Source organism: Pleurodeles waltl, chromosome 2_2, assembly GCF_031143425.1.
Source record: "Pleurodeles waltl isolate 20211129_DDA chromosome 2_2, aPleWal1.hap1.20221129, whole genome shotgun sequence".
Classification (NCBI taxonomy): domain Eukaryota; kingdom Metazoa; phylum Chordata; class Amphibia; order Caudata; family Salamandridae; genus Pleurodeles; species Pleurodeles waltl.
This window is the reverse complement of record NC_090439.1, coordinates 754,672,036-754,699,893: the sequence shown is the minus strand read 5'-3', so window position 1 is coordinate 754,699,893 and position 27,858 is coordinate 754,672,036. Positions and strand designations below refer to the sequence as shown.

The 27,858-nt window shown below is 50.1% G+C and overlaps 1 protein-coding gene across 1 annotated transcript in view; it reads right to left on the bottom strand.

Moving 5' to 3' along the window:
• CRISPLD1 (cysteine rich secretory protein LCCL domain containing 1) overlaps nt 1–27,858 on the bottom strand; it is a 268,634-nt gene that overhangs the window by 91,517 nt on the left and 149,259 nt on the right. The window contains exons 8-10 of the mRNA XM_069220372.1: nt 22,871–22,931; nt 22,704–22,770; nt 22,147–22,277 (exon numbers count right to left, since the gene is read on the bottom strand). Coding sequence (XP_069076473.1) covers nt 22,147–22,277; nt 22,704–22,770; nt 22,871–22,931 — 259 coding nt within the window. The remainder of the gene's footprint in view (nt 1–22,146; nt 22,278–22,703; nt 22,771–22,870; nt 22,932–27,858) is intronic.

Here is a 27,858-nt window from a genome sequence, read left to right as displayed (position 1 = left end):
TCTGCATTGGTTATCGTTGGGCCCTATGGGTCCCAGGAGCCAATGGCGATGTACGCTGGTGGTGATGGTATGCACCGCTGCTGACATCACCACCATTTTCTAGCTATTCACACACTTGCTTCCTGACCATCAACAGGAGAGGACCTACACTGCAAGTGCTGCTGTGACCTGTGACTGTGTCGACGATGGCTAGAGTGTCTGGGGAAAGGGCCCCTGCCTTTACTGCGGAGGAGTTGGAGAAACTGGTGGATGGGGTCCCCCCCAGTACACGTTACTCTACGGTCCTCCAGACAAACAGGTGAGTACACTGTGAGCATGATGGGCAATGCCTGTTTGGAGTAGTTTGGATGTAAGCCACATGTTGGTGGGTGCTAAGGCATCCTGGCCTGAGTGCTGCATGAGAGGTGGTCAGTGTATGTGTGTCAGGGCAAGCGTGGGAACTGGTGGACAATGAGTATGACGGTCCGGACGGGTGAGTAATTACATTTTCCACTGTCTTTTCCCTCTAGGTCAGCGCCCATCAGAAAAAGGGTATTTGGAGTGCCATCGCCAAGTAGGTGCGCCCCCTGGGGGTCTATCACAGGCGGAGCACCCACTGCCATAAGAGATGGGAGGACCGGCGCCGCTGGACCAAGAAGACGGTGGAGGCCCAGCTGGGGCTGCCCTCTCAACATCGAAGGGGTGCCCGTCACACCATGACCCCCCTGATGTTCCTCATCCTGGCGGTGGCCTATCCGGAGTTGGATGGGCACTTGAGGGCATCACAGCAGCCACAAGGGGAGTAAAGATTCAGAAAGCTGATTTTGCACGCTTTAGGAACTAGCTGGGTGGGGGATGTGGGCTGTGGGTGTCCCTAGGCCCGAGTGATCATGGCAGGGTAGGTCCCTTGTTTGCAGGCTCTGAAGCACTCCTACCCCAATGGTACAAGTGGCCAACTACTACTGGGCAAGGTCCTCTGGGTGTCAGGTGTGCAGATGCTGGCGTTAGGCATTGTACCCATGGGCTGGTGGCTACCTTAGTGACTGGTTGGGCATGGCCTAGTGCATAGGGCAGCTCAGTGTGTGTTGTGTCCGCCAACGGTAGTGGTGTTGCTGGCACTGACCAAGTGTATCCTCTGTCACTCCCCCCTTTCTGGTTTTGTCACCTTGTCCTTGTGTGCATTAGCATCATCAGGCAGAGGAGCAGAGGCACATGGCCCATGAGGGCGAATCCACTGATGGTGAAGGCACCAGTGGGACGGAGGGCGATGGGAGCTCCACGAAGGGGACTGGAGGGGATACCAGTGAGAGCGATTCCTCCTCCGATGGAAGCTCCCTGGCGGTGGTGGACACCTCTTTGCCCACCCCAACAACAGGTACAACCGCCACCACCCCTACCAGCACCGCCCTCCCAGCAGCCCCTCAGTGTGTTTCCTGTACCCGCTCACCCAGGAGGGTGGGCATCTCCTTCACCCCAGGCACCTCAGGCCCTTGCCCAGTTAGCCCTGCTGGCCTCAGTGAGGAGGCTATTGACCTCCTGAGATCCCTCACTGTTGGGCAGTCGACCATTCTGAATGCCATCCAGGGTGTCGAGAGGCATTTGCAACAAACAAATGCATACCTGGAGGACATTCATTCTGGTGTGGCAGCCCAACAGAGAGCATTTCAGGCTCTGGCCTCAGCACTGGTGGCAGCCATTGTCCCTGTGTCCAGCCTCCCACCTCCAACTTCCACTACCCAGACCTAATCCCCTCTACCTCACCCTATCCCAAGCACACCTTCAGACCAGCATGCACACACATCATCACACAAAAGTGGCTCAGGAAAACATAAGCACCACACACCATCACACAGTCAATCACACAAGCACCTTACCCATGCACACATACCAACATCCACTTCCTTCACTGTGTCCCCTTCCTCCTCTTTGTCCACCTCCCTCCCAGTATCGTCTCCACTCACACCTGCATGCACTACATCTTCACCCACTACCTCCATCACCAGCACGCCCATCACAACACACCCCTCACCAGCAATCACCACCCCCACACCCATGCACACATCCCCTGTGTCCTCTCCCAGTGTGTCTGTGAGCCCTCCTCCCAAAGTACACAAACGCAAGCAGACACCCACTCACAGCCATCCACCTCACAACAGCTTCCAGCCCATGCACCTTCGCACTCAGCAGACGTACACCTCCTACAACCACTACCTCTTCCTCCACTCAAACACCCCCTCCATCTTCCCATCCCAGTGTGTCTAAAAAAGTTTTCCTGGCTAACATTGACCTCTTCCCTACACCTCCCCCCGTCCTTCCCCTAGGGCCAGGATGTCTAGATTCCAGGCCAGCACCTCAGCCACCAAATTGGTGTCCGCTGTGGTCCCTGCAAGTCTGAGAGGATCGAAGGGGGCACCCATCAGGGCTGGCAGTGTGCCAACTAACAATGCAAAAGACCAACCGATTCTGCCACCTGCCAAGGTTAAGAAGGGGCCAGCATGCAGCACAGACAAGACGTACGACCCACCCAGCAAGGCCTCGTCCAAAAAAAAAGAGGACAGTACCAAGGTCCCAGCAGCGTCACCAAGGTGGGGAAGGGAAAAAAAAGCAAAGGCAAGGCACTTCAGGGCTTGGAGTCGCCAGGTGAGGGACTGGTGACCACCATTTGTCCTGACAGGCCAGCAACTTGTACCACGGTAAGCAGCGCCACAATGACCTCCACCTGCAGCGCCATCCGCACCGCCTCTTGCACTGCCGCTGCCACAACAACAGTCACCAGCATCATCCCCAGTGGGCAGCCATCTGAGGCTGCTGGAGACGGCCTGGTGCCTCCCTCCACTACTACCAGCACCTGCACCACATGCAGCACTGACAGCATCTCCGCCGCAGACACCGCCGCAGATACTGCCGCAGGCACCGCCACCTGCACCGCCATATGCACCGCCACAGGCCCAGCCGGTGCCACTACATCGGACATCAGCAGCATCCCCAGTGGGCAGCTGTCCAAGGCTGCAGGTGATGTCCTGGACCCTGCACCCACCACTTGAGGCACCACCACCAGCACTGGCACTACCAGCAGTTTGCAGCCTAAGTCGCCGCAGGATGGAGTCTGGCTCTGCCTCCTTGAAGTATCATGCTACCTGTTCCCTGCACATCTTGTGCCTCAGACACCCAGGTGAGGGAAAGTGAACTGCCACACCCCAGATGCAGCATCACTGGGAACAAGGCCCCCTCCAGAACCAGAGGAGAGATGCATCCACTCCCCCTATCCTTGGCAGGATGAAGCAGACTGGGCACAAGGCTCCCTCCAGAACCAGTGGAGAGATGCATCCACTCCCCCTATCCTTGGCAGGATAAAGCAGACTGGGCACAAGGCCCCGTCAAGAACCAGTGGAACATGTCACCCACTTGAGAGACTGTGGCTTTGAACTCCCCAGGACCAAGCAGTGGGCAAACCACCGACTTGAGAGGACTTGAGAGACTGGGGCTTTGCACTCCCCAGGGGCAAGCAGTGGGCAAACCACCCACTTGAGAGACTTGAGAGACTGTGGCTTTGCACTCCCCAGGACCAAGCAGTGGGCAAACCGCCCACTTGAGAGATTGTGGCTTTGCACTCCCCAGGAGCAAGCAAAGGGCAAACCACCCACTTGAGAGACTTGAGAGACTGCAGCTTTGCACTCCCCAGGACCAAGCAGTGGGCAAACCACCGACTTGAGAGACTTGAGAGACTGTGGCTTTGCACTTCCCAGGACATTGCTGTGGGCATGTTGCCCCTCCAGGAGCAGTGGAGTAGTACCATCTTCAGGCTGAGGTGCCCCCCCTCCCCTTCCCCCTGATGCGCCTGTGTTTTTTCGACCTGATGCCCCTGAAGTGTTCTCTCGGTTTTGAGGCAGGAGTCAAGTGTGTGCTTCACCAATGATTTTTTGGGCCACTGGTCGAACGGACATTTGCAAGGGACAGTGTACGGCCCTCTGTACAAATTGTAAATATTTTTAAACTGTTGTTTACAATAGTTAACTTTATATGCATTTTCTAAATATCACAGATTTGACTCAATTCCTTTTGTCCTTGTGTTCTTCCAGGGGGTTATGAGGTGTATCTGTAATGTTGTTGGATCTGTTAGTGTGTATGGTGTTGTGGGTGAGGGTGAGGGTGGGGTGTTGCGTGTTGCGTGTTTGTGTCACTCTCTTTTTCTTCCCCCTTCCCCTGTGTACGAGGTGCAGTACTCACCGTGCTTGTCGCCGCCACCTTCTTTGAAATTCCTGGTGTATTAGCAGATACACCAGCATGGGGAGGACCTGCAGTTTGGGCTCCATGGCGTCCTGGTTCTTCGTTGAGTTTTGAAAGGTGAGTGGTTCCCCTTCAGTGTACTGTTTCTGCTGTGCTTTTGATGTCGTTAGTACCACCCCGGAAAAGCTGGCGGATTGGTACATTGTCTTCAGCCTGTCTGTTGGCAGTGACCGCTGCGGTGTTTGTTGCTAACGCCCTGGCGGTCGGAGTGTTAAAGTGGCTGTCTATGTTGGCGGTTTCCGCCGTGGTCGTGATCCCATTTTTTGTCCGCCAGCCTGTTGGTTGTATTACCGCTGCTTTATCACCGACCGCCAGGGTTGTAATGAGGGCCAAAGTTCTTTCTGTGCTTTCAATAAATGAGTATGTGGAAATATGCATCCTGAAGGTCCAGAGAGGTAATAAAATCCTCTTCCTGCATCATAAGGAGGACTTTGAGGAGAAGCATGAGAATTTCCATTCGAAGTTTCTTCAAATTAAGATAATGGCCCTCATTACAACATTGGCGGTAAAAGCCGCCAACACACCGCCGCGGCCGCGGAAGATCGCCACAGCTATTATGACCCACAGGACGGAATCCGCCAAAATTCAGACACCCACACAAGTCCGCCACACCAAAGGTCAGTGTTAAACTGGCGAAAACAAAACCTCCACCGTCACGCCAACAGAAATACGCCCACACTATCACGGCACACGAATCCACGCGGCGGTCTTTCAACTGCAGTATTCCATTGGCGGTACACACCCCCGGCATCAAAATACACACACATTTACAAAACACACCACTACATATCAGCACACTTATCACCTCACACACCACCCCACACATCACTTAAACCACCCCATGGCACGGCAACGACACCCCAGGTTCTCGGAGGAGGAGCTCAGGGTCATGGTGGAGGAAATCGTCCGGGTAGAGCCACAGCTATTCAGGTCACAGGTGCAGCATACCTCAATTTCAAGGAAGATGGAGCTATGGCGAAGAATCGTGGACAGGGTCAACGTAGTGGGACAGCACCCAAGAAATCGGGAGGACATCAGGAAGAGGTGGAACGACCTACGGGGGAAGGTGCGTTCCGTGGCCTCAAGACACCACCTGGTGGTTTAGCGGACTGGCGGCGGACTCCCACCTCCTCCCCCACAACTAACAACATGAGAGGAGCAGGTCTTGGCGATTATGAATCCTGAGGGCCTCGCAGGAGTAGGTGGAGGAATGGACTCTGGTAAGTCAAATCTTAACTATTACATCCCCCACCCTACCTGTATGTCAGCACATACCCCCACCCTCACCCTCACCCCCATCACTCTAACTCCTCACAAATGTCCCAACATCACAAACCACACATTCTAACACCATGCCCTGCATGCAACAACAAAGCATGGACACCCATCACTAAAGCATGCCCACTGCACATACGCACATAAACCCCCCTAAACCATCACCACACAAGGTCCCACACAGGAATGCAAGCACTGGGGTACAGGGTCACCCACCCATTGCACACCATGCCACACACAGATGTAATAAACATCCTTTTATATCCCTGCAGGACCCCTACCCAACGTCACCGGACAGGAGGGTCCACACATGTCCACACCACCAACAGAAGAGGCCCACAGTGATGACAGCACCTCTGTCCAACTGGATCTAGATGACCAGCCCGGCCCATCGGGGACCTCGGGACAGTCGGTTCCCCACACCCAGTCACGGGCCACCACAGAGCTTCCCCCCTCTGGAAACACCAGCACAGCACCCACCCAGCGGGCCCATACCTCCGTCCCCAGGACACGTCAATCAGCAGTGTGTCCACCACTGCAGGGAACCCAGGCTAACCCACCACCCTAACAACAGCAGGGACCTGGGGGCAGTGGTAGTGGGCACACGGTCCAGGGGACGGAGGCCCGGGAACACAGGGGAACTGGGAGGGCTGCTGTGCGACAGGGGGCGGACAGGCCCAGGGAACCCACTGTCCACGAGGCCCTCTCCTCCATCATGGGAGCCTACCACCACTCCCAGGAGACGATGGCAACGGTACTGGGCAAGTTTCAGGAGACTCAGCGCCTGCAGGAGGAACAGTATATGGGCTTCAGGGAGGAACTCAGAACCATCAATTCCACCCTGGGCACCATCGTAGGGGTGCTGAAGGAAGTAATCAACACCAGGAGGGACACTGTGGCACTACAAGGGGCCCCTGATACTAGCCTGGACGATGAACTGCCCACCACCTCCTCTGGCGCTAGTGGACAGGAGGCACTGCCACAGGACCACCACACCAGCACCCAGCCCCCTGCAGAGGGAGAACCACCTCGCAAACGGTCCCTGAGGTCCAGGAACAAGACAGAGAATGATGCCAAGACCAACGCCAAGAAATGAGACCACCCTGATTGTCATCCTACTGTCCCACTTTGTCACCCTGTCCATCCTTAAACTGCCCCAGCTCCACTTCCTATGCCCATTTGGGCAATGCACCTGTGAGACTAATAGACAGGATTCTGCCATGGACATTCCTCCGCCATCACCCCTCACCGTTTTGCTACCCCCTCCAATTTTGAGCACTAAAATAAACACCCTGAAAGCACAAAACAATCTGGAGTCAGTCTGTGATTTCGGAATAGTGTATTAGCAATATCTGTGGAAAAAAGGCTCTTTCATTTGTAATGTCAACATACCTATGTCACACAGCTCTAGTCCATGAGGAATCAAAGCAGATGTCACACTGTGGGACCCAGATCTGTGAAATCGTAAGGGAAAGTGACAACTCAGTGACCATACACTGGGTGAAAACGACAGACAGTAGAGAGGCAGTAGTGTTTAAGTACATGTAGTAGGCAGCTCTGTATTCTTACCTGTGTTTCACTGGAAATATTGCTGGATCACTGAGTCCCTGTTGTCCATGTCTTCTTTCTCTGCTTCCTCGTCTTCACTGTCCACAGGCTCCACAGCTGCAACAACACCGCCATCTGGACCATCCTCCTGCAGAAAAGGCACCTGTCGTCACAAAGCCAAGTTGTGAAGCATACAGCAGGCCATGTTCTGGCACACCTTCTTTGGTGAGTAGAATAGGGATCCACCTGTCATATGGAGGCACCTGAACCTGGCCTTCAGGAGGCCGAATGTCCGCTCGATCACCCTCCTAGTTCGACCATGGGCCTCATTGTAGCATTCCTCTGCACTTGTCCTGGGATTCCTCACTGGGGTCAGTAACCATGACAGGTTGGGGTAACCAGAGTCACCTGCAAATGGCGAGGGACAACTGTTAGACACACACTAACCTGGAGGGATATCCCCAGACCCAGACAACCATTCCCACTGACTAGCTTCCAGGTGCTCACCTAATCGCCACACACTGTGCCTCTGGAGTTGACCCATCACATAAGGGATGCTGCTATTCTGCAGGATGTAGGCGTCATGCACTGAGCCAGGGAACATGGCATTCACATGGGAGATGTACTGGTTGGCCAAACATACCATCTGTACATTCATGGAATGATAACTCTTCCGGTTTCTGTACACCTGTTCACTCCTGTGGGGTGTTACCAAAGCCACATGTGTCCCATCAATGGCACCTATGATGTTGCGGATATGTCCCAGGGCATAGAAGTCTCCTTTCACTGTAGGCAAATCCTCCACCTGAGTGAAAACGATGTAGCTCCGCATGTGTTTCAGCAGGGCAGACAACACTCTGGACAACACGTTGGAAAACATAGGCTGGGACATCCCTGATGCTATGGCCACTGTTGTTTGAAATTACCCACTTGCAATGAAATGGAGCACTGACAGCACCTGCACTTGAGGGGGGATTCCTGTGGGATGGCGGATAGCTGACATCAGGTCTGGCTCCAACTGGGTACACATTTCCTGGATTGTGGCACGGTCAAGCTTGTATGTTATCATCACATGTCTTTCCTCCATTGTCGACAGGTCCACCAACGGTCGGTACACAGGAGGATGCCACCATCTCCTCACATGTCCCAGCGGACGGTGCCTATGCAGGACAACAGCGAGCACAGAGTCAACCAACTCAGAGGTACGTACCCACAGCTTACACAGAACACCATTCATAATCTAAAAAGTGACCTGTATGTGTGTTGAGTCTAGGCCTAGGTGTGTGTGACGCAGTTGAAAATGAAGCCATGTGGGCCCCTGAAATGGCGGCTGCCTGACCTGTAAAGTGGGACAATGGGATTTGAGGTAACTGCGCTGGCGTTGTACACCGTTGTGGTAGGCGGTCGAAGACCGCGGCGCAATGCTGCATTGGTTAACATTGGAGCCTATGGGTCCCAGGAGCCAATGTCGATGTACGCCGGCGGTGACGGTACGTACCGCCGCGGACGTGATTGACATTTTCTATCTGTTCAAGCATTTGATACCTGATCTTCGACAGGAGAGGACCTACACTGCAGGTGCTGCTGTGACCTCGGTCTGGAAAAGACAATGGCTCGAGTGTCTGGGGAAAGGGCCCCTGCCTTCACATCGGAGTAGTTGGAGAAACTAGTGGATGGGATCCTCCCCCAGTACACGCTACTCTACGGTCCTCCAGACAAACAGGTAAGTACACTGGGAGCATGCTGTATGGGCTATGCCTGTGTGGAGAGGGATGGATGTAAGAAGGAAGGGGGGAGAGTGCGGCGTGCATGAAACAACGGTGAGTGCATGTGCCACATGCCAAGGGTAGGGATGGGGGCCAATCACTTTGACGGTGTAGTTGGTAATAACTTTCTCTTCCCCCTGTACAACTCATGTAGGTCAGCACCCACCAGAAAAAAAATATTTGGCATGCCATCGCCAAGGACGTCCGGACCCTGGGGGTCTACCACAGACGGAGCACCCACTGCCGGAAAAGATGGGAGGACATTCGCCGCTGGAGCAAGAAGACGTCGGAGGCTCAGCTGGGGATGGCCTCCCAACGTGGGAGGGGTGCCCGTTGCACCATAACCCCCCTGATGTTCAGGATCCTGGCGGTGGCCTACCCGGAGTTGGATGGGCGCTTGAGGGCATCACAGCAGACACAAGGGGGTGAGTACACTCGCATTCTGCTGATTTTGTGTGCAGTGGAGGTGTCTGGGTGGGGGAGGTGGGCTGTGGGTTTCCCTAGGCCAGGGCGAGATCCGTTGGCAAGGTCCCTCCATAAGGCAGGCCATGTGGCACCCCACCCCACCTCTGTAGAATGCCAAGTACACCTAGTCATGCCCCTGTGTCATCCATGTGTGCAGATGTCATCCATAGCCTAGTAGGCCATTTCCCAGGAATTGAACAGTGGAGCCCAAGAGCGCGGCGTAGTGCAGGGGGCTTCTGTGTCTGTCGTGTCCGCCAACTGTAGCGGAAATGCATGCACTCAACATGTCTCTCTCCTGTCGTCCCCCCCCTTTTTGTGTCTCCCTGTTCTTGTGTGCATTAGCATCATCAGGCGGAGGAGCAGTGGTACCAAAGCACAAGGGGGCTGCATCCCACATGGCCATGGAGGGCCACACTATGGAATCTGAGTTCACCAGTGGGACGGAGGGCGAGGGGAGCTCCACGGCGGGGACAGGAGCTGACACCAGTGACACGGACTCGTTCTCTGATGGGAGCTCCCTTGTGGTGGCGGCAACATCTGTGCACCCCCATCTACAGGTACAGCCACCACCCCCCCCCTTCCAGCACCGCCCTCCCAGCAGCCCCTCAGCTTTCGCCCTGTGCCCGCTTACCCGGGAGGGTGGGCATAACCTTCGCCCCAGGCACCTCAGGCCCTGCCCCAGTCACCCCTGCTGCCCTCAGTGAGAAGGCCATTGACCTCCTCAGGTCCCTCACTGCTGGGTAGTCTACCATTTTGAATGCCATCCAGGGTGCAGAAAGGCAGTTGCAACAAACAAATGCATTTCTGGAGGGCATTCATTCTGGTCAGGCGGCCCTTCAGCCAGCTTTTCAGACTCTGGCTTCAGCACTGATGGCAGCCGTTGTCCCTGTGTCTAGCCTCCCCCCTCCACCTTCCTCCACCCAGACCCAATCCCCTGTACCCCAGCCTATCACAAGCACACCTACAGACCAGCATGCTCACACGTCAACACACAAGGGAAGCTCAGGCAAACATAAGCACCACACATCCCACAGGCACTCATGCAAGCATCACACACATGCAGACACACCAACATCCACTGCCTCCACTGTGTCCCCCTCCTCCTCGTCTCCCTCCTCCCTCCCAGTCTCATCTATACTCACACCTGCATGCACTACCTCTACAGCCACTACTACCATCACCAGCACACCCACCACCACACCACGCTCACGTGCATTCACCACCCCCACTACCATTTACACGTCCCCTGTGTCCTCTCCCAGTGTGTCTGTGACGCCCCCTCCCAAGATACACAAACGCTGGCACTCACCCACCCAACAGCCATCCACCTCACGACAGCCTCCAGCGCATGCACCTTCACCCAAAGTCAGTAAACAAACACCTCCTACAACCACAACCTCTTTCTCCACTCCCAAACCCCCTCCAGCTGCCCGTCCCAGTGTTCCCAAAAAACTTTTCCTGTTCAACCTTGACCTCTTTCCCACACCTCCTCCACCCCGTCCATCTCCTAGGTCCCGAACTAGCACCTCAGCCACAACATCTCCGGGACCAGTGGTGCCTGTAGTCACCGGAATCTGGAGTGCACCGGCCACCAGGGCAGCCAGTGTGGCACGGAGCCACAGCACAGACAGTCCCCCACCTGTGAAGTATCAGAAGTTGGCCAGTGCCCGGCGGGAGAGGGGGAAGACTCCAGCCACCAAAGCCGCTCCAAGGGGTCCCGGTGGGAGTGTGGAGTCAGCTGCGACACCTTCCAAGGTGGGGAAGAGGCACAAGAAATTCAGCTAGTCTGGGAAGAGCAGCATGGCGGAGAAGACTGCCATCATCCCCGCTGCCCAGGAGGCCACCGCCAGCACAAGGCCAGCTGCCCAGGAGGCCACCGCCAGCTCCAGCCCAGCTGCCCAGGAGGCCACCGCCAGCACCAGCCCAACTGCCCAGGGGGCCAGCACCAGCCCATCTGCCCAGGAGGCCACTGCCAGCACCAGCCCCGCTTGGACAGAGAGGACCGGCAGCACAAGCCCCGCTGGGACAGAGAGGACCGCCAGCACCAGCCCCGCTGGGCCATGAAGGACCGCCAGCACAAGCCCCGCCGGGACAGAGAGGACCACCAGCAAAAGCCCTGCTGGGCCATGAAGGACCGCCAGCACAAGCCCCACTGGGCCATGAAGGACCGCCAGCAGCTGAGTCACTGCAAAGGATCCCGCCGCTCCAAGCACCGCTGAACAGGGCACCACCATCTCAAGCACCGCTGAACAGGGCGCCGCCGTCTCAAGCACCGCTGAACAGGGCACCACCGTCTCAAGCACCGCTGAACAGGGCACCACCGTCTCAATCATCGCTGAACAGGGCACCGTCGTATCAAGCACCGCTGAACAGGGCACCGCCGTCTCAAGCACCGCTGGCCCATGAGCGCCAAGGGCACTGATGCTACTGAGTCCGTCATGGGCAGAATGAAGCACTCTGGGCACCAAGCCCCCTCCGGAACCAGTGGAGAGATCCATCCACTACCTCTGTCCTTAGCAGGATGAAGCACTCTGGGCACCATGCCCCCTCCAGAACCAGTGGAGATATCCATCCACTACCTCTGCCCTTAGCAGGATGAAGCATTCTGGGCACCATGCCCCCTCCAGAACCGGTGGAGAGATCCATCCACTACCTCTGTCCTTAGCAGGATGAAGCACTCTGGGCACCATGCCCCCTCCAGAATCAGTGGAGACTGTTATCCACTTGAGAGACTGTGGCTTTGCACTCCCCAGGATTGCACAGTGGGCAGCCCACCCACTGTAGAGACTGTGGCTTTGCATTCCCCAGGATGGAACAGTGGGCAACCCACCCACTGTAGAGACTCGAGAGACTGTGGCTTTGCACTCCCCAGGATGTAACAGTGGGCAACCCACCCACTGTAGAGACTTGAGAGACTGTGGCTTTGCACTCCCCAGGATGTAACAGTGGGCAACCCACCCACTGTATAGACTTGAGAGACTGTGGCTTTGCACTTCCCAGGATGGCACAGTGGGCAACCCACCCACTATAGAGACTTGAGAGACTGTGGCTTTCCACTCCCCAGGATTGCACAATGGGCAACCCACCCACTGTATAGACTTGAGAGACGGTGGCTTTGCACTCTCCAGGTTGGAACAGTGGGCAACCCACCCACTTGTGAGACTTGAGAGACTGTGGCTTTGCACTCCCCAGGATGGAACAGTGGGCATGTGGCCCTCTCGTGGATTTGGCGTTGTGCACTCAGCCGTCTGAGGTGCCCCCCCTTTCCCTCCCCCTGAGGTGCCTGTTTTGTTGCTCTCTGATGCCCCTGCAGTGTTCTCTCCATCATGGTCGGGGATCTTGTGTGTGCCTCGCCCATACCGTGTGGGCCCAGTGTTCCACAGACTTAATTGGAGCACTACCTGGACTACTATGCTTGGTATATATTTTGTACATGGTGTATATATATTTTTGCCTACTTGATTTTAATATATTACAATGGTTACACTCATTTTCTATTGTCTTTGCATTCTTCCAGAGGGTTCGGGGGTGTAACTGTGATGCATCATGCTGTATTAGTGTGTGTTGTCATGGGTGGGGGTGGCGGTGGGGGTGGGGGTGTTGTGTGTGTGTCCTTGTTTTTTCCCTCCCCCCTCCCCTGTGTCGTAGGTGCAGTACTCACCGTGGTCTTCTCCGCCGGCGTTCGTGCTCCTGGTAGAGGAGCAGGAAGGCTATCGCAGGGAGAATTTGGAGTTCTGGGTCCATGGTGTCCTCGTTCCTCGTGGGGTGTGTAGAGGTGAGCGTTTTCCCTTCGAAAACCTGTTTCCGCTGTGTTTTTATCCGCAGTGAATCCGCCCCGGAAAAGGTGGCGGATTGGCCTGTTGTGATACTGTGGGCGGTACATTGTCCTCTGCCTGTCTGCTGGCGGTGACCGCCAAGCTGTTTGTCTGTACAGCCGTGGCGGTCGGAGTGTTAAAGTGGCTGTCTTTGTTGGCGGTTTCCGCCACAGTCGTAATTGCAAAAAGTTTACCGCCGGCCTGTTGGCGGTCTTACCGCTGCTTTAACACCGACCGCCAGGTTTGTAATGACCACCAATGTTCCTTTTTTGGTGGACAAACTTGAGCTAGTATGAACTACAACAGATGACCCCATTGTACAATTCACTTCCCCCATTTGTCTGATGTTATTATCTTCCGTGCAGGAGAAAAAAGGGGAATTTTCTCTCGTAACATCTGACAACTAGATGGAAAAGAGGGTACAAGCTGGGAGTCAAGCTATTTTCTGATCGTCATTGTTGCCTGCTGGTGAAAAACCTCTCTTTCTCCCTGAGAAGCTCACATAATACTGTCCTTGATTCACATTGAAGTGGTATCCTTGATCATATCAGACAATCTTTGAAGATAATGATAAAATGAACATCCCTGACCTCTACATTGATTGAATCCTTCTCTAAAATGTTGGGATTTTCTTAAGCGATGAAAACTAGATGTTCCCGATCTGTGCTACTGCAAAAGTGCTACTGACTTTGCAGTATCAGTGTCAGTTTTAGGACCATGCAAAGTCTCATCTACATGTTTGCCAAAATGAGTGAGGCAATCAAAAGGCATATTTTGGATTGGGAGTCAGTACGAAAGGCTGTAGACTTTATCCAGCCTTGTCTTTTTTTTATTGTACCTGTTCCCATCTGGCAAAAACCTGTGTTTGAGGCATCCATTGCTGCATCAGTAATGAAGGAAGGAGTAAGTTCCCCTTTCTTTGGGATAGCTGTCGCTGCTCCCTTCTTATCATCATGAATGAGTTCCAGTAATGGAGCAATTTCATGTCACATCTGGAAATCATAACGATCTAGACTTGTCAGGGCATTGGCTGTCTTAATTGTGGGCTCCGGTATAGACAAACGTCTTCGGCCCAGATTATTATTAAATTTGCTATCCTTGTCTGGCAGTCCAGAGGATGGCATTATTGGTGCTTTGGCTGTTCTCTAAGCTGCTGAAGAAATTACTGAATCCCGTTTAGTATGACCAGTGAGAGAAGGCAGAGCAGAATCTGAAGCTTTATACTTTTTCTCCACATGCTTTATCACCATTGGAACTGTAGCCAGTGTCTTCATTTATTTCAAACCTGCAGACCAGATGTAATCAAGAATGGGTAAGAACTTAACACACTTTCAAGGTTGCATTTTAAAATCAGAAAGGAAACATGATTGATCTATAGATGTCGTTGGTAGGTTGCATTTCTTGGCAGCTCTTTCTAATAATGAATGAAATTTAGAGAGCTCATTCATAGAATCCAGTGTATTTGACCTATCCTCATTTCCTGCCATTATCATCTTGTCCTCCATCACCTTATGGGAGCTCACTCTCCTACTCATCCATATTAGAATAAACAGAGCCATTAGAGTCAACTTCATCCATGTCCTTTCTGTGAACAGATCTGGAAGATTGTTCCCTTTTCAGTGAAGTAGAAGTTAGTGATGATGGTTGACGAGGAGACAAAATTGGTATAGAAGGTGATGGAGGAAGTGGTAGAATGTGTGTTGGTAATACCAATTTAGGATTATTAGCAGGTTGCTGTGGTAAGAACTTATTGAAAGTATCCATCATCTGTTGCAACACTGATAAAAAAGGTTATCAGCACTTGGGCAACATCTGGTTCCCTAAAATATCTTGGTAGTCTCTCTCTCATTCCAATTCTAGTAGTTCAAGAGATATAGGGGGTCATTCCAACCCTGGCGGTCATCGACCGCCAGGGTGGAGGACCACGGAAGAACCGCCAACAGGCTGGCGGTGCTTCCCTGCCCATTCTGACCGCGGCGGTAAAGCCGCAGTCTGAAAAGGGGATCCGGCGGTTTCCCGCCGGATTTCCCCTGTCTGGGCTGAATCTCCATGGCCGCGCTGCAAGCAGCGCGGCCATGGAGATTCCGACCCCCTTCCCGCCACCCTGTTTCTGGTGGTTTTTACCGCCAGGAACAGGATGGCGGGAGCGGGTGTCGTGGGGTCCCCTAACAGGGCCCCAGCATGATTTTCACTGTCTGCATAGCAGACAGTGAAAATCGCGACGGGTGCAACTGCACCCGTCGCACCCCTGCAACACCGCCGGCTCCATTCGGAGCCGGCTTCTATGTTGCAGGGCCTTTCCCGCTGGGCCGGCGGACGCTCCTTTGGAGGGCGCCCGACGGCCCAGCGGGAAAGCCAGAATGGCCTCCGCGGTCTTTTGACCGCGGATCGGCCAAATGGCGGTGACCGCATGGCGGGCGGCTACCGCCGCCCGCCGCGGTCAGAATGACCGCCATAATCTTGTTGATAAGCATATTCATTGTAGGACTCATCGTCATCCATTTCTTCTCCCAAATCTGGGGCAGATCTTACATCTAACTGCATTGGGCTGGAAGTCGTCACCAAGACATAATCACAAGCCTCCTGTTCTTGGTTTGACTGCAATATTTTGAGGTGGAGGTAAATTTGACACCTTCAGTGTTTAAAAAACATCTCCTCCTAAGTTTTCGGTTGACTGTGATTTTGTCAACGACGTATGAAAGTAATTGATGGCGCCGGCGCTATGGTCATCAATGGTATTATTGTCATCAACAATATTGTTGTTGTCATAGTTCTCATAAACGATGATGGTGTTGATGTCTTTGACAATGTCATCCACAGTCTCATCATTAATTATGTCTTTTGAAGATTTATTCTTCTTTACTACAGGTAGATCCCATCAGTAGTGCTTTGAAATATGCTTATCTTACGTATTACCAGAGGAGGTGGCTGTTTAGCTTTGTACCAAATAAATCATGCTCAGGAAACTGTGAAAAACTCCTCTTGTACACTGCCTTTGTGAAAGTGTTCAGAGGGGGACTTTTCATGGAATTATCTCCTGAGGAGGAGGCATCTCCTTCAGAAGGAGGAAAATTCTCTTTATCAGTAAGAAATCAGATCTACCTCCTTCCTCTGTCCCTAAGCCTTTTAGTTTTAAAGGTCTTACAAATATTGCATTCTGATGCCTTATGAATTGGATAAAGGTATTAGATACATTGAGGATGCCACACAATGTACAAGGTTTAAATGAAGAATTCTTATTTTTGTCAGCTATGGTGACAACAGGTGTCAGATTAAATGATCTCAGTGGTCAAGAAAATAAAGCACTCTTCCCTAAAAACAGCTCACAGGACCTCAGTGCTGAAATAAGGGCTGGTTCAAATCCAACATAGACCAAATTGTACTTATTTCAGGTTCACTGAAGGGTGTGAACAGATCTCTGTCAGGGGACTCCACTACACACAATGGCCCAGATTTACAAAAATCTAACATATCAGTACTAAAGCACCAGATTTCTTGTGCCCCCCACCACCACCTAATAACACCATGGGTGCACTGTATTTACAATACTGCGCACCATGACATACGTTAGACGAATATGGTCAAAATGTTTGACGCTATTGTGGTTCTTTGCTGCACCAGCATCAAAAATGTTTAGGTTGGTGCAACGAAGGAGGCCCATCGATTTCAATTGGTGCGTTCTTTTAATGACTGCTTTGAGCAGACGTTAAAATTGATGCCAAAAGTGGTGCAATTAAATCTTGCAGATTTCATTGCATAATTTTTGTGGGCCTCCTAATGCCAGAACGCCCCCCCCACCTTGCATACATTATGCCTGACACATTCCTGATGTGGCACAAGGGGTAGCAAAGTGGCACAATGAATGCATTGCACCACTTTGTAAATATGGCGCAGCAATTTTTGCATTGTTGAGCTACATTAGCAAAAAAAAAAGACTCTAATATATCGAAGGAGGCAGTAGGGCCTTGTAAATCTGGCCCAATGTGTGGTAGAAAGGGAGTAAGAGAGCTTAAACATCCACCTCATGGGCTAAAGTTTGAGTTTTTTCAAATAAGGTGGATGTGCTACTAAAGATACTATGGGGCTTATTTAAGAGCCCTTAACGCCTCCTTGGGCCACATTAGCATAATTTCTTTTTATGCTAATGTAGCCCAATGATGCCAAAATAGTTGTGCAAAATTTGTAACCCTTCGCGCTACATTATGCCTGCGCCAGGCATAATGTATGCAAAGTGGGCATTACCCTGTTAGGAGGGGCCGAAAAAATGGTGCAAAGAAAGAGATTTCTTTGCGTCATTTTTTTGGCACTTTTAACGTCTGCTCAGAGCAGGCGTTAAAAGGAAGCACACCATTGTTTACAATGGGCCTCAAAGGGCTTTGCAGGATTAGTGTCAATATTTTTGGTGCTAATCCTGCCACGTTCCGATGAACTAGCATAACATTTTTTGGTGCTAGTGCCCCTAACTACTGCCATGGTGTGCTGTATCTTAGATACGGTGCACACATGTGGCATTAGGGGGCGCTAAGGGGCGCAATTTTCTTAAATCAGGGCCTATGCTGTTCCAGGTTTATGTCCCTTTTTACACTGTGACTGTTTGCTGTATATTTCACACTGTACACTGCTCTGTTAATGAACGAGCTATTCCCTGCCTGATGAGGGGGAATGATTAAGGCATTGGAATATATTAAAGATCCAAAGTTCAAGAAGACTTGATTTTCCGAACATTCACATGATTTAGTGGAAAGATCTTTGGTGTGTTTACTGAGAGTGATGCATGAATTGGTCATGGATGGTTCAGCTATTGGTGAGTGCCCTTAGTCGTACAAACATAAATGCAGATTTTAAAAACAAATGTTTGCCTCACACAAATTTAAAAATCCCTGCAGTGCTATGGCACCTTCGTGCCCTTTCCTTTTCACCCAGCGCAGCAAGGTGGTTTGCTGCACTGCATTTACGCTGTGTGAAATAATGATAAATCTGCCCCTTTTTGTTTATCTTTTACATCAGACATTAATATGTGCATCTTTTGCGTCACGACACACTGTTCAACGTATACATGGCCCCTCTTGCTGTCATCGTTAGAAGCCACGATATGAACATTGTTGGACCTGGCTCTTTTACAGGGTCATTCCCCAGACTTTTTGCTTTTGCCTCCTTATTTTTCTGACCTTTGTTGGCTGACGTTTTGACTCTGAGCACTTGTTCACTGCTAACCAGTGCTAAAGTGCATGTGCTCTCTCTTACAAATTTGGTATGATTGGATTCTACCTGATTGGCATATTTAATTTACCTATAAGTCCCTTGTAAAGTGGTACCCTATACCCAGGACCTGTAAATTAAATGCTACTAGTGGGCCTGTAGCGCTGCTTGCGCCACCCACTGAAGTAGCCTGTCAAACCTATCTAAGGCCTGCTAGCGCAGAGCCTGTGTGCGCAGTTTCCTGCCACAGGGACCTGGCATCTAAATATACTTGCCAGGCCCAGAACTCCCCTTTTACTACATGTAAGTCACCCCTAAGGTACGCCCTAGCTAGCCCTTTGGGCAGGGTGCCATGTATATAGAAGGCAGGACATGTGCCATGTTGTGTGGCGTATCCTGGTAGTGACAAACAGACTAACTTGGTGTCTCACTGCTGTGAGTGCTGCACTCTCATAAGATTGCATTGGAAATACCCTGCCTTATGTGTAAGGGGTATTGTCTGATTTATGAGGGGTAGCGTAGGCATATTTGGTATGGTTGTGACAGTGGTAAGAAATGCTGCTTACTGGTGTAGGTGTATTTTTTATTACTATCACAGAAATGCCACTTCTAGAAAGTGCGCATTTATCTGTGCTTATGACTTTGGTGTTTTGCAGCTTGTCTCCAATCAACGTCTGGGCAGACTGACAGTTGGGGCTTTGTGCATACTTCTCAGAGAGCCTGAACACAGGGAGGGTGGAGGTGACACAGAGGTGCATCTACATATTGTAAAGCCTTCCTGGGCTGAGAGAAGGGAGAGGCGGGGCACACCTGCATTTGTAAAGACTGTGCCCTGGCCTCACACAATAGGGTCGTTAACCCCCCACTGATGTTTGGAGCCTGTGCTGAAAGGAGAGAGGGGGCACTCCCAGAACCAGTTGTAACTGGCTGGAACCTCCTCTCCCTACCATTGAAAAACACTGTAAGAACTGACTATAAGTACAGGGGAATTTTCCCCACAATTGGAACATTCTTGGAACTTGAAAATGGACACAGAACGCTGATGAATGGACTCACCAGGAAACCACCTTGGACTGCTGCTGCTGTGCTGACCTGTGACCTGCCTGGTCACTAGGAGGAACTGCCACCATCTGCATCCCTTGTGCTGGCCTGTAGATGGGCCCACCAGCCCTTTGCTTCTTCTTGCCTTGCTGTTCCCAGGGGCAGGGTGCTGTGGCCCCTGACCCCTGCAACGATCCCTTCAGCATAATTCTTAGCACTGAGAGAGCGCCCTTTTGATGCCCAGGTGCACTTCTAGGCACCTTCTTTGTCTGCAGGAATCACCGCCGCAGCTCGGGCTTGGGGAAATGCCCTTGCGCTTTTTAAGCTCTCTCTTTTGCCCGGATCACCGCCACAGCCCGGGGAAGTTATTTTGTTAAATTGCGAGCAGCGCGCTTACTGGTGCCCCCAGGGCACGAAGAAAACCTTCTTGTTTCTATCTGTAGCAAGCGTGCTCCTATTGGTGCCCCCGGGGCGAGGACTGCTCCGTGGAGCACCCCCGGTGCACCGGCAGGCCCTGCCTTGGGCCAGGACATCATCGGGAGTCCGAGGGAGAGGAGGATGCCTCTCCCTCGCCTGTGGGAGTCCCGGAGGACTCTCCTGTGTTTGGCGGCCAGGCGGTAGCCTCACCGGAGGCTCAGCTGTACCGCCGACTTCTTTTGTGGCCCCCTAATGGGCTAGTGGACTTTTTCCAGAGGTCTTCCCCCCGTGTGAGGGCTGGCGAAGGCCCGGGGAGACCCCAGGAGTTTGCAGGTCCCTGGAGGGGCCTGTTTTCAAACCTGAGGGGGTTCATGGCGCCCCTCCTTCCTCAACGGATTTCCATGATTCGGGGCCCCCCCCACGTGTGGGCCAGTGGAGGCCTAGGGAGGCCCCCAGCAATCTCGGTCCCCCAAGGGGCCCATTAACGGGATAGAGGAGGTGCGTGCCTCCCTCTTCTCCTCCAAAGGAAATCGAGGCCCCCGTTTTGCGCATAGGAGCGCCGGGGGCCCCATTGTTCACCTTCTAGGCACTGGAAGTGCCTCTTCCACCATAAATTAGGTACACTTTAGAAAATCAAGGCTCTAGGAGCCTAATACAAACTTACAGATGTTTGCGATTTCCTACCTGTTTACTGGTGATACATATATGTGTTAATGTTCCTTTTCTAGCATGTCTAGGTGATATGTATGTATATGACTTGTGGTATATTCTCTAATGTTCCTTTCATGGGTGTTTAGGAATTGTTCATGACAAGTGCATATACCTTTTACTATAATTCCTGACTACTGCTTATGTTGCAGAATCCTGAATACTAACGTGTTCTAATGTGACAACTGCATATTCCTGCAGAGTATTAGTAACTTGTGTAACAGTCTGACAACTGCTAAGGTAGCAGGGTATTACTTACGTGTAATGTTGGTCTAATTATGTTTTGTGCAATACAGATAATTTTTACATAGCTCAGTGTTGTGTTTACTTTGTGGTGTACATTTTGCGTCACATGTGTTGTGTGTTGTGCAAACGCTTTACACATTGCCTCCAGGTTTAGTTTGACTGGTCGTGCCAAGCTACCAAGGGGGTGAGCAGGGGTTAACTTGGACGTGTAACTCCAAAGCCCTGACTAGAGTGGGTAGGTTCTGCCTGGATGAGGTGCATAACCTAGCCAACCAGAAACCCCATTTTTAACAAACATCATATCATATGCCGATGATGCACAACTCATCATTTCCCTCACCGAAGACCCTGACACGGCCAAAAGGAACTTTCACTCAGGAATGGAAGCCGTCGCCACCTGGATTGGGGAAAGCTGCCTCAAGCTCAACTCCAACAAGATGTAGCTCATCATCTTTGGAAATCCAACCTCACCTTGAGGCGACTCCTGGTGGCCCACATATCTCGGCCCCCCCTGCAGTGACAGAGCACACCCGCAACTTAGGAATCATCCTCGATTCCTCCCTATCCCTGACCCGCCAGGTAAACTCTGTTGCCTCATCCTGCTGGCACACACTCCGCAAACTTCGGAAGATCTTCAGATGGATCCCAGCAGACTGTCGCAGGACAGTCATCCACATCTTAGTCACTAGCAAGCTCGACTATAGCAATGCCCTCTATGCTGGCACCTCAACTAGGAACATCAAAAAACTTAAATCATCAAGAACACCGCTGCCAGACTCATTCTGAACCTGCCTCGCAGAGAACACATCTCCCAACACCTGAGGACCCTCCACTGGCTACCGTTCGAGAAGCAAATCACCTTCAAGCTTTTCACCCACACGTACAAGGCCATACACAACACAGGACCAGCCACCCTGAACCGACGCGTCTCCTTCCTCACCTCTGCCAGATCCCTCCAATCCACCCAGATGGCCCCAGCCACCATCCCTCGCATCCGTAAAAACACAGCCTGAGGACGATCTTTCACCTATACTGCAGCAAAGACCTGGAACAACCTCTACCTACACCTCAGACAAAGTTCGTCGCTCACCATCTTTAGGAAGAACCTCAAGATGTGGCTATTTGGATGAGACTCCTCGCCTCCCCCCCCCAGCACCTTGAGACCCTCATGGGTAAGTAGCCGCCCTTTCCAAATACTGATGGATTGATTGACATACTAAGATTATTAATTACTGACGGAAACAGCACCTATTGTCAAAATAAAAATGTTATCAACAAAATACATGACAATTGCACAGTCAATCAGCTTTCACAGATTAACAAACATAATGCAACCTAAAACGTCCACATTAAACTCTCAGAACAACTAACCTCATTTAATTTTAATCAAATACACTTACCCAATTGACTGTATTCCATTTCTAAATGATTTGATAAAGTAATTTGTTCTTCCTTGCCTAGTGACGTCTACCCATCCGCCATCATTGTCCAGAATCCCATGATGTATTGCCGCTCTGCAAATGCTAGATTGCTGTATGAAAACAGTAGGCAAATAATTTCAGTGCCATGGCCCATAGTCAGCGCCTTCACATGACAATGTGCTGAAGTAGACACAGTGCATTACAAGAACGGTCTCCAGATACACAGTCACTGCACAACTGTAATAGTACCTTCACCTCGAGCATAAATGTTCACACTGAAATGCACCACGAGCACTCGCAGCATCCCTAGTGTTGAACACCGAAGGGTTCGTATTTACCACATGGTCACATAGTGATTAACAGAAGGCTGAAGAACCTGGGATCTGACTTTGCAAATCGACCACAAATCTGTTTGCTTTGAGGACAATATTAAGTATGGATTTCTAGTCCAAAGACATCTTTCTCTACCATATTATAGAAACACCGTGATGCTCTTATTCAAATCAGAGTTTTTTTATTCTGAAAGAATGATTTACCATTTCAAAATGTACACTCCCAATGACCTTGGCTTTGCTGTCCAGGCAGCCAGCTGGACATTCATATCTAGAGAGGAAACACAATTCCCGTGAGAACCGCATTAGAAGATAGACAGTTTTTAATTCTGGACAAGCTTAAAATAAGAGTAGGGAATAAAAATTGTTACCTGTTACATGGGGTCCCTTTGCACTGGTCCCTCAGTCGTATCTCACATGTGACAATCTGAGCTGAGAAAAAGTAAACTTGAAATAAACTTGGCGAATATTAATGTTAAAATAAGCATTTTCACTATAAGCTGCCATGACAGTATAAACTGCCAGGATACTTCTGTTTTTTGTTACTCGAGTGCAGACAAACAATATACTTTTTGCCAACTCAAGTAGCTAAGTACCTACCTCCTCGTTAGGTTTCGTTTTTCAGGGAGTAGAGAGGTTGAACAGTAAAGGGTCACTCATGAAAGGCGGTGTAGTGTAGAACATCCAAATCAGCACGTGCTCTTTCCATAAAGTCAAATTACCTACACGCACTTATAATCTTGAATTAATTATTGAAGGAGTGGGGATCAAAGGAGGAGCGCCGGGATTGGGGAGTCAGTATTATTGACTGTCACTAACCGTTCATGCGATCTTTGGGGCTATGTGCTACAGTGTGGAGGGTGGGGGAAGGGAGCTGGCTTGGGGAACACCAGGTTAGGCACCCAAACTCAATTGTGGCAGGTCTACCCCCGAACATATCATACTACACGGATTTACCAGGGCTGAAGTAAAAAGAGCTGTAGGTCATAACTAGAATCTGCTGCCTCCATCTCTAAGTAGGGTCACGGCCTAGCCATGGAGGAGTGGTAGCCACTCACATTAAAAGTAGTCCGACTTTGGGTGAATTTCAATCACCCAAAGGTTGGCGAAAAATATGCTAAAATGATTTAGAATACTTGTCAGGAGACTCGGGAAACAGGTCTTTAGCACAAGAAATCAGAATGGGTTTGCCATACTCATAAAATCAGGTGTATGTTGTCATGAACATAAGTACATAAGCATCACGCAATCACTTTTCAGTCATGAAGCCGTGTCACAAGGCCGTGGTGAGACTGCATGAAGTGGTGGGACAGAAAATGGAGGTAGAACCAGCAGCAAAGGAACTTGAGTTACCTCTCCTCCACACTCAACTAGGAGAGTGAGTCTTTTTTGCAAAGATGAGGAAGATCGAATCCTCTCAGTGCAAGAGGTTCTACTGGCAGCAGTGAAACAAAGAAAAATAGGCGCGAAGTGCACAAATAGGGAAAGTGCACCCTTTTATAGTGAATTCCTTTGCAGGTGGTTGCAGTAAGTGATTGCACCTGTCTGCAACGGGATGTATGGGGAGAACCATAGGACCCCCTTCCCCTCATCCAGAAGGCTGCCATCTGGGGGATACACTGACAGTGCGCCACCCTCTGTGGCTCAGTTGCAGTGCTTCTTTGCCTTTGCGGCCGCACTCTTGATACAGTGCAAGTGTAGATTCCTTCATTTGCATGAGGCCAATAAGGGAACGCCCTGTTGACATAGCGCTGGTGCTACATGTGTTCCAGCACTATATGTGGCTCCTTCTCTAATACCAAAGTGCCCCTGGTGTGCACAAAGCATGTATAAGCTTGTTGTGCCCCCGGGTCACTTTTTGTACTAGGGTCTCGGATGGTGAGGTACGTGGCATCGACTCTCTGAAGGAATAGAGTAGATTTATATTGCTACTGTTTAGGGGAGCGCACTTGGTTGAAGGAGTACCTTGTTTGTAAAGTAAAGTTTAGGTACAGGCTGGAGACAAAGAAAAATAGGTCCTATGGTATGTTAAAAAACCTGTGCTACCTTCCCCATCCTAATTTTATAATCCTACCTGATTTATGTTCTTGTGAAATTGGGCCTCAACACAACATGATTCCACAGGAGGTGTTTCATGTTCAATGATAACAATCCATTTGTGTACTCTATAGAGGAGAGTGGCCACTCTTCTCACTTATCAGGCTATAAGGGGACCTCTTGCTGCTGGCAGGTGAATGAAAGTTAAGGGCTACCCATCTCTTTAATTACAGAGTAACGTCCCACCCATATAAAACTCTGCTGAGTGTACCATATGTGGGTTACACACATTTCCATGCTAAGTAGTAGATCATGTTACTTGTGCTGGGTGTGAGTGAAAACAGTAAACCATCGTGTGCCAGGGGAACGGTGTCCATAGAAGACATGACATGCAGGACTTATTTGCATTATACATTCCCTCCAAGATGCCTTCCTTCAGTGTGGGCATGTGATCTGCATGCCCTTTGATGTCTTCCTTCCTTGACGCAAAACAGTTATTGTCTGGTGGGCTGGAGAAGGCTAATCCTAAACCAATATTTTTATGTATGTGGATTTCAAGAAGACATTTCTAGCATCAGAATAAACCGACACTTTGTCATTCACTCTCAAAGCTGGAACACACTCACCATTCTGGAAGAAATCCTATTGCTCAACTCCTTAGACAAAGGAGAGCCACAAAAAGCAAGGTACAAATCATTGAAACCTGGGAGGAGAATGTATTGAGGACTTGTGCACCCTGAAGCCACAGATACCTTGCAGCTACATTGCTAAGTCACTTGCCACAATCATTCCAAAAAGAAACTGCAGCACCAGGGGTTGGGGAGTTGCAAACGCACATGCAATGGGACAACATTACACATGCCATTGCTAAATTTGTCCCTAAACTGCATAGTTTGTATCTGTCTAGATCCAGTCCCAGAAATATGCAGCAGTTTTTTAAGTTCAACACATGACTTGGGATTGTGTCTGCTTTGTTTCACCTGGTCTTCGTGATTTGTGAATGGTTAGCACAGTTTTTTGTATTCCCTTTCCAAGATGTCCAAATTGCTTTTGCCCACTCACACTAAATTTCAGCTAGCACCGATTGAGCCAGTGAGGCCTATGAGTGCCCTTGGAATTGTTAGTCTTACCAAACACTGAGGCACATATTTATACTTTTTTAACGCCGCATAGGCGCCGCTTTTCGACGCAAAAGCAGCGCAAACTTACAAAATACGATTGTATTTTGTAAGTTTGCGCCGCTTTAGCGTCATAAAATCACGCAAATGCGGCACTAAAAAAGTATAAATATGGGCCTGAATGTTCCAAAATGCAGGTTCCTCGAATTTGTTACATCATGCAGACCCTGTTGTTAATGTCCCAGGTATCTAACCCTCATCCCCTTTTCAAACATCAGTTGGAACCCTAATTGGTCCTCCTCCAGTGTCTGAGCCCAATTTCACTGAGAAACTTGCCTACCAGACTCTTGGTAGGCCCATTACATTTGGACAACATGACTTCATCGAACTTGATACTGACACCCTGACCTTTTTTTGTTTCTTGAAAGGGACCCTGGACCAAGGAGGACAGTGAGCATTTAGGTTTTAAATTTGTGAAAGGATGTTACTATATATTTAACATGCTTGAACCAAATACACTTATTTGTTCAACTTGCACCCCATGCTATCATGAAATCAAGACAGATTGAAAATATGTCCTACACAACTAGATATATTGTTTAATATGTCTGCAATTTGGGATTTGGGTAAAGAAACATCAGAGCACCACTACTGGTTTACCACCAAAGGATAACATGGGACTATATATTTTTGAATCACATAGAGCCACACAAGTAAAAAGTATATGCATGTGCATGTTCACGGTTATATCTCAGCCCCAGATGTGGTTAGCACCTTTTATTGTTTGTGTGCAATTTAAGGTGCCATGCTGTACCTGAACTTCACTATCACCTCCAATATTAAACCTAGACTGCTCAAACATGAAAACCACTTTCCACAGAGAGAAACTCAAGTATCCAATTGATTTGAACTAGTATTTGTGGCCCTGGGAATCACAATTGCCCCAGGGCCCTAGGAAATCATCACATACATCGTCACTTTTGACAGCCCCAGTGGGTGAGGAGAATATAAGCATAGCCCAATTTGTGAACCCCTGTAAAAGAGCATCCTTCATCCTTTGATGTCTTCCTTTCACAAAAAGCGTTCTCATTTTGTTAAATTAAAAAAGGTTTAATTCTTGTCACTAATATTATTAAATGTCTACCTAGCTGGTTTAGTCCAAAGCCAGTAATACCCAAGTATGCATTACATTTACAAAGGGAAAGACGTAGTGGTCTGGATGAACTCCATCTGTCTCCATTAAAAAATTCGAAAAACTGGGGTTATACTATTCATCACCAAAAAGAAGGGTAATCTAATGCTAATTCTGCTCGAAAGCTACTGGGACAGAACTTTTTGTAAAGTAAAAAAATCGAGTGTTATCTTTGATGTTATCTTTGATGCTATTATTACATTTAGTACTAAAATAGGTTTGTTAACAAGTAGGTATTGCCACTAATTTGCTAGGCTCATGCCCATTCTACCATTGCTCCCCATTGCATTCAAAGACCTAGGGCCTGATTTAAGAGCTTGGCAGACAAAGTACCCTGTTCACCAAACCCTCGGGCCGCCCACTATATTTCGCATTGGGAGGACCATCAATTTTCCAACAGCATTACCCCCACTCACTGGCTCCACTGATGGAAAACTAACTCTGACAACCTGATGGAGTAGTAGCCATCATAGTGTGAGCCATGAGGTCAAGGCCAGGGAGCAAAAGTACCTTCCTGTTCATTTTATTGCCTATTTGCCATAGAATTTGCCTCCCCCATTTCTGTGAATGTCTATGAAAGCTTGTGTATTTCACACTAAAATATTTATTGACATGCTGGATCTAATCGAGCAAGACCAGGATCAGTGACACTATTGAAATCATGAAAACATACACCAGTAAATACTTGCAGACGATAAACACATCATGGTGTCAAGCAAGCAAACATTTGGAACTAAATATCCTTGCTACTACAAGAAATCACTAAACATAACAAAGTCCAAGTAAAGATAGTACAATTAAACAGCCGTGAATATGTTACCCTACACCGTGCCCCTTCACCTCGTGCCATACTATACCATCCGTGTACAACTATGAACTAGCCCTGGTGAGTAAACTCTGCTCTGCGGGCGGAGTTCACTGAGTTTTGACAGCTCTGCATGAAGCACGCAGTTCAGCAAAAACTCCACCTATGCCGCTTGGCGCAGTTTACCTGCGCTCAGTGCTGCTCACC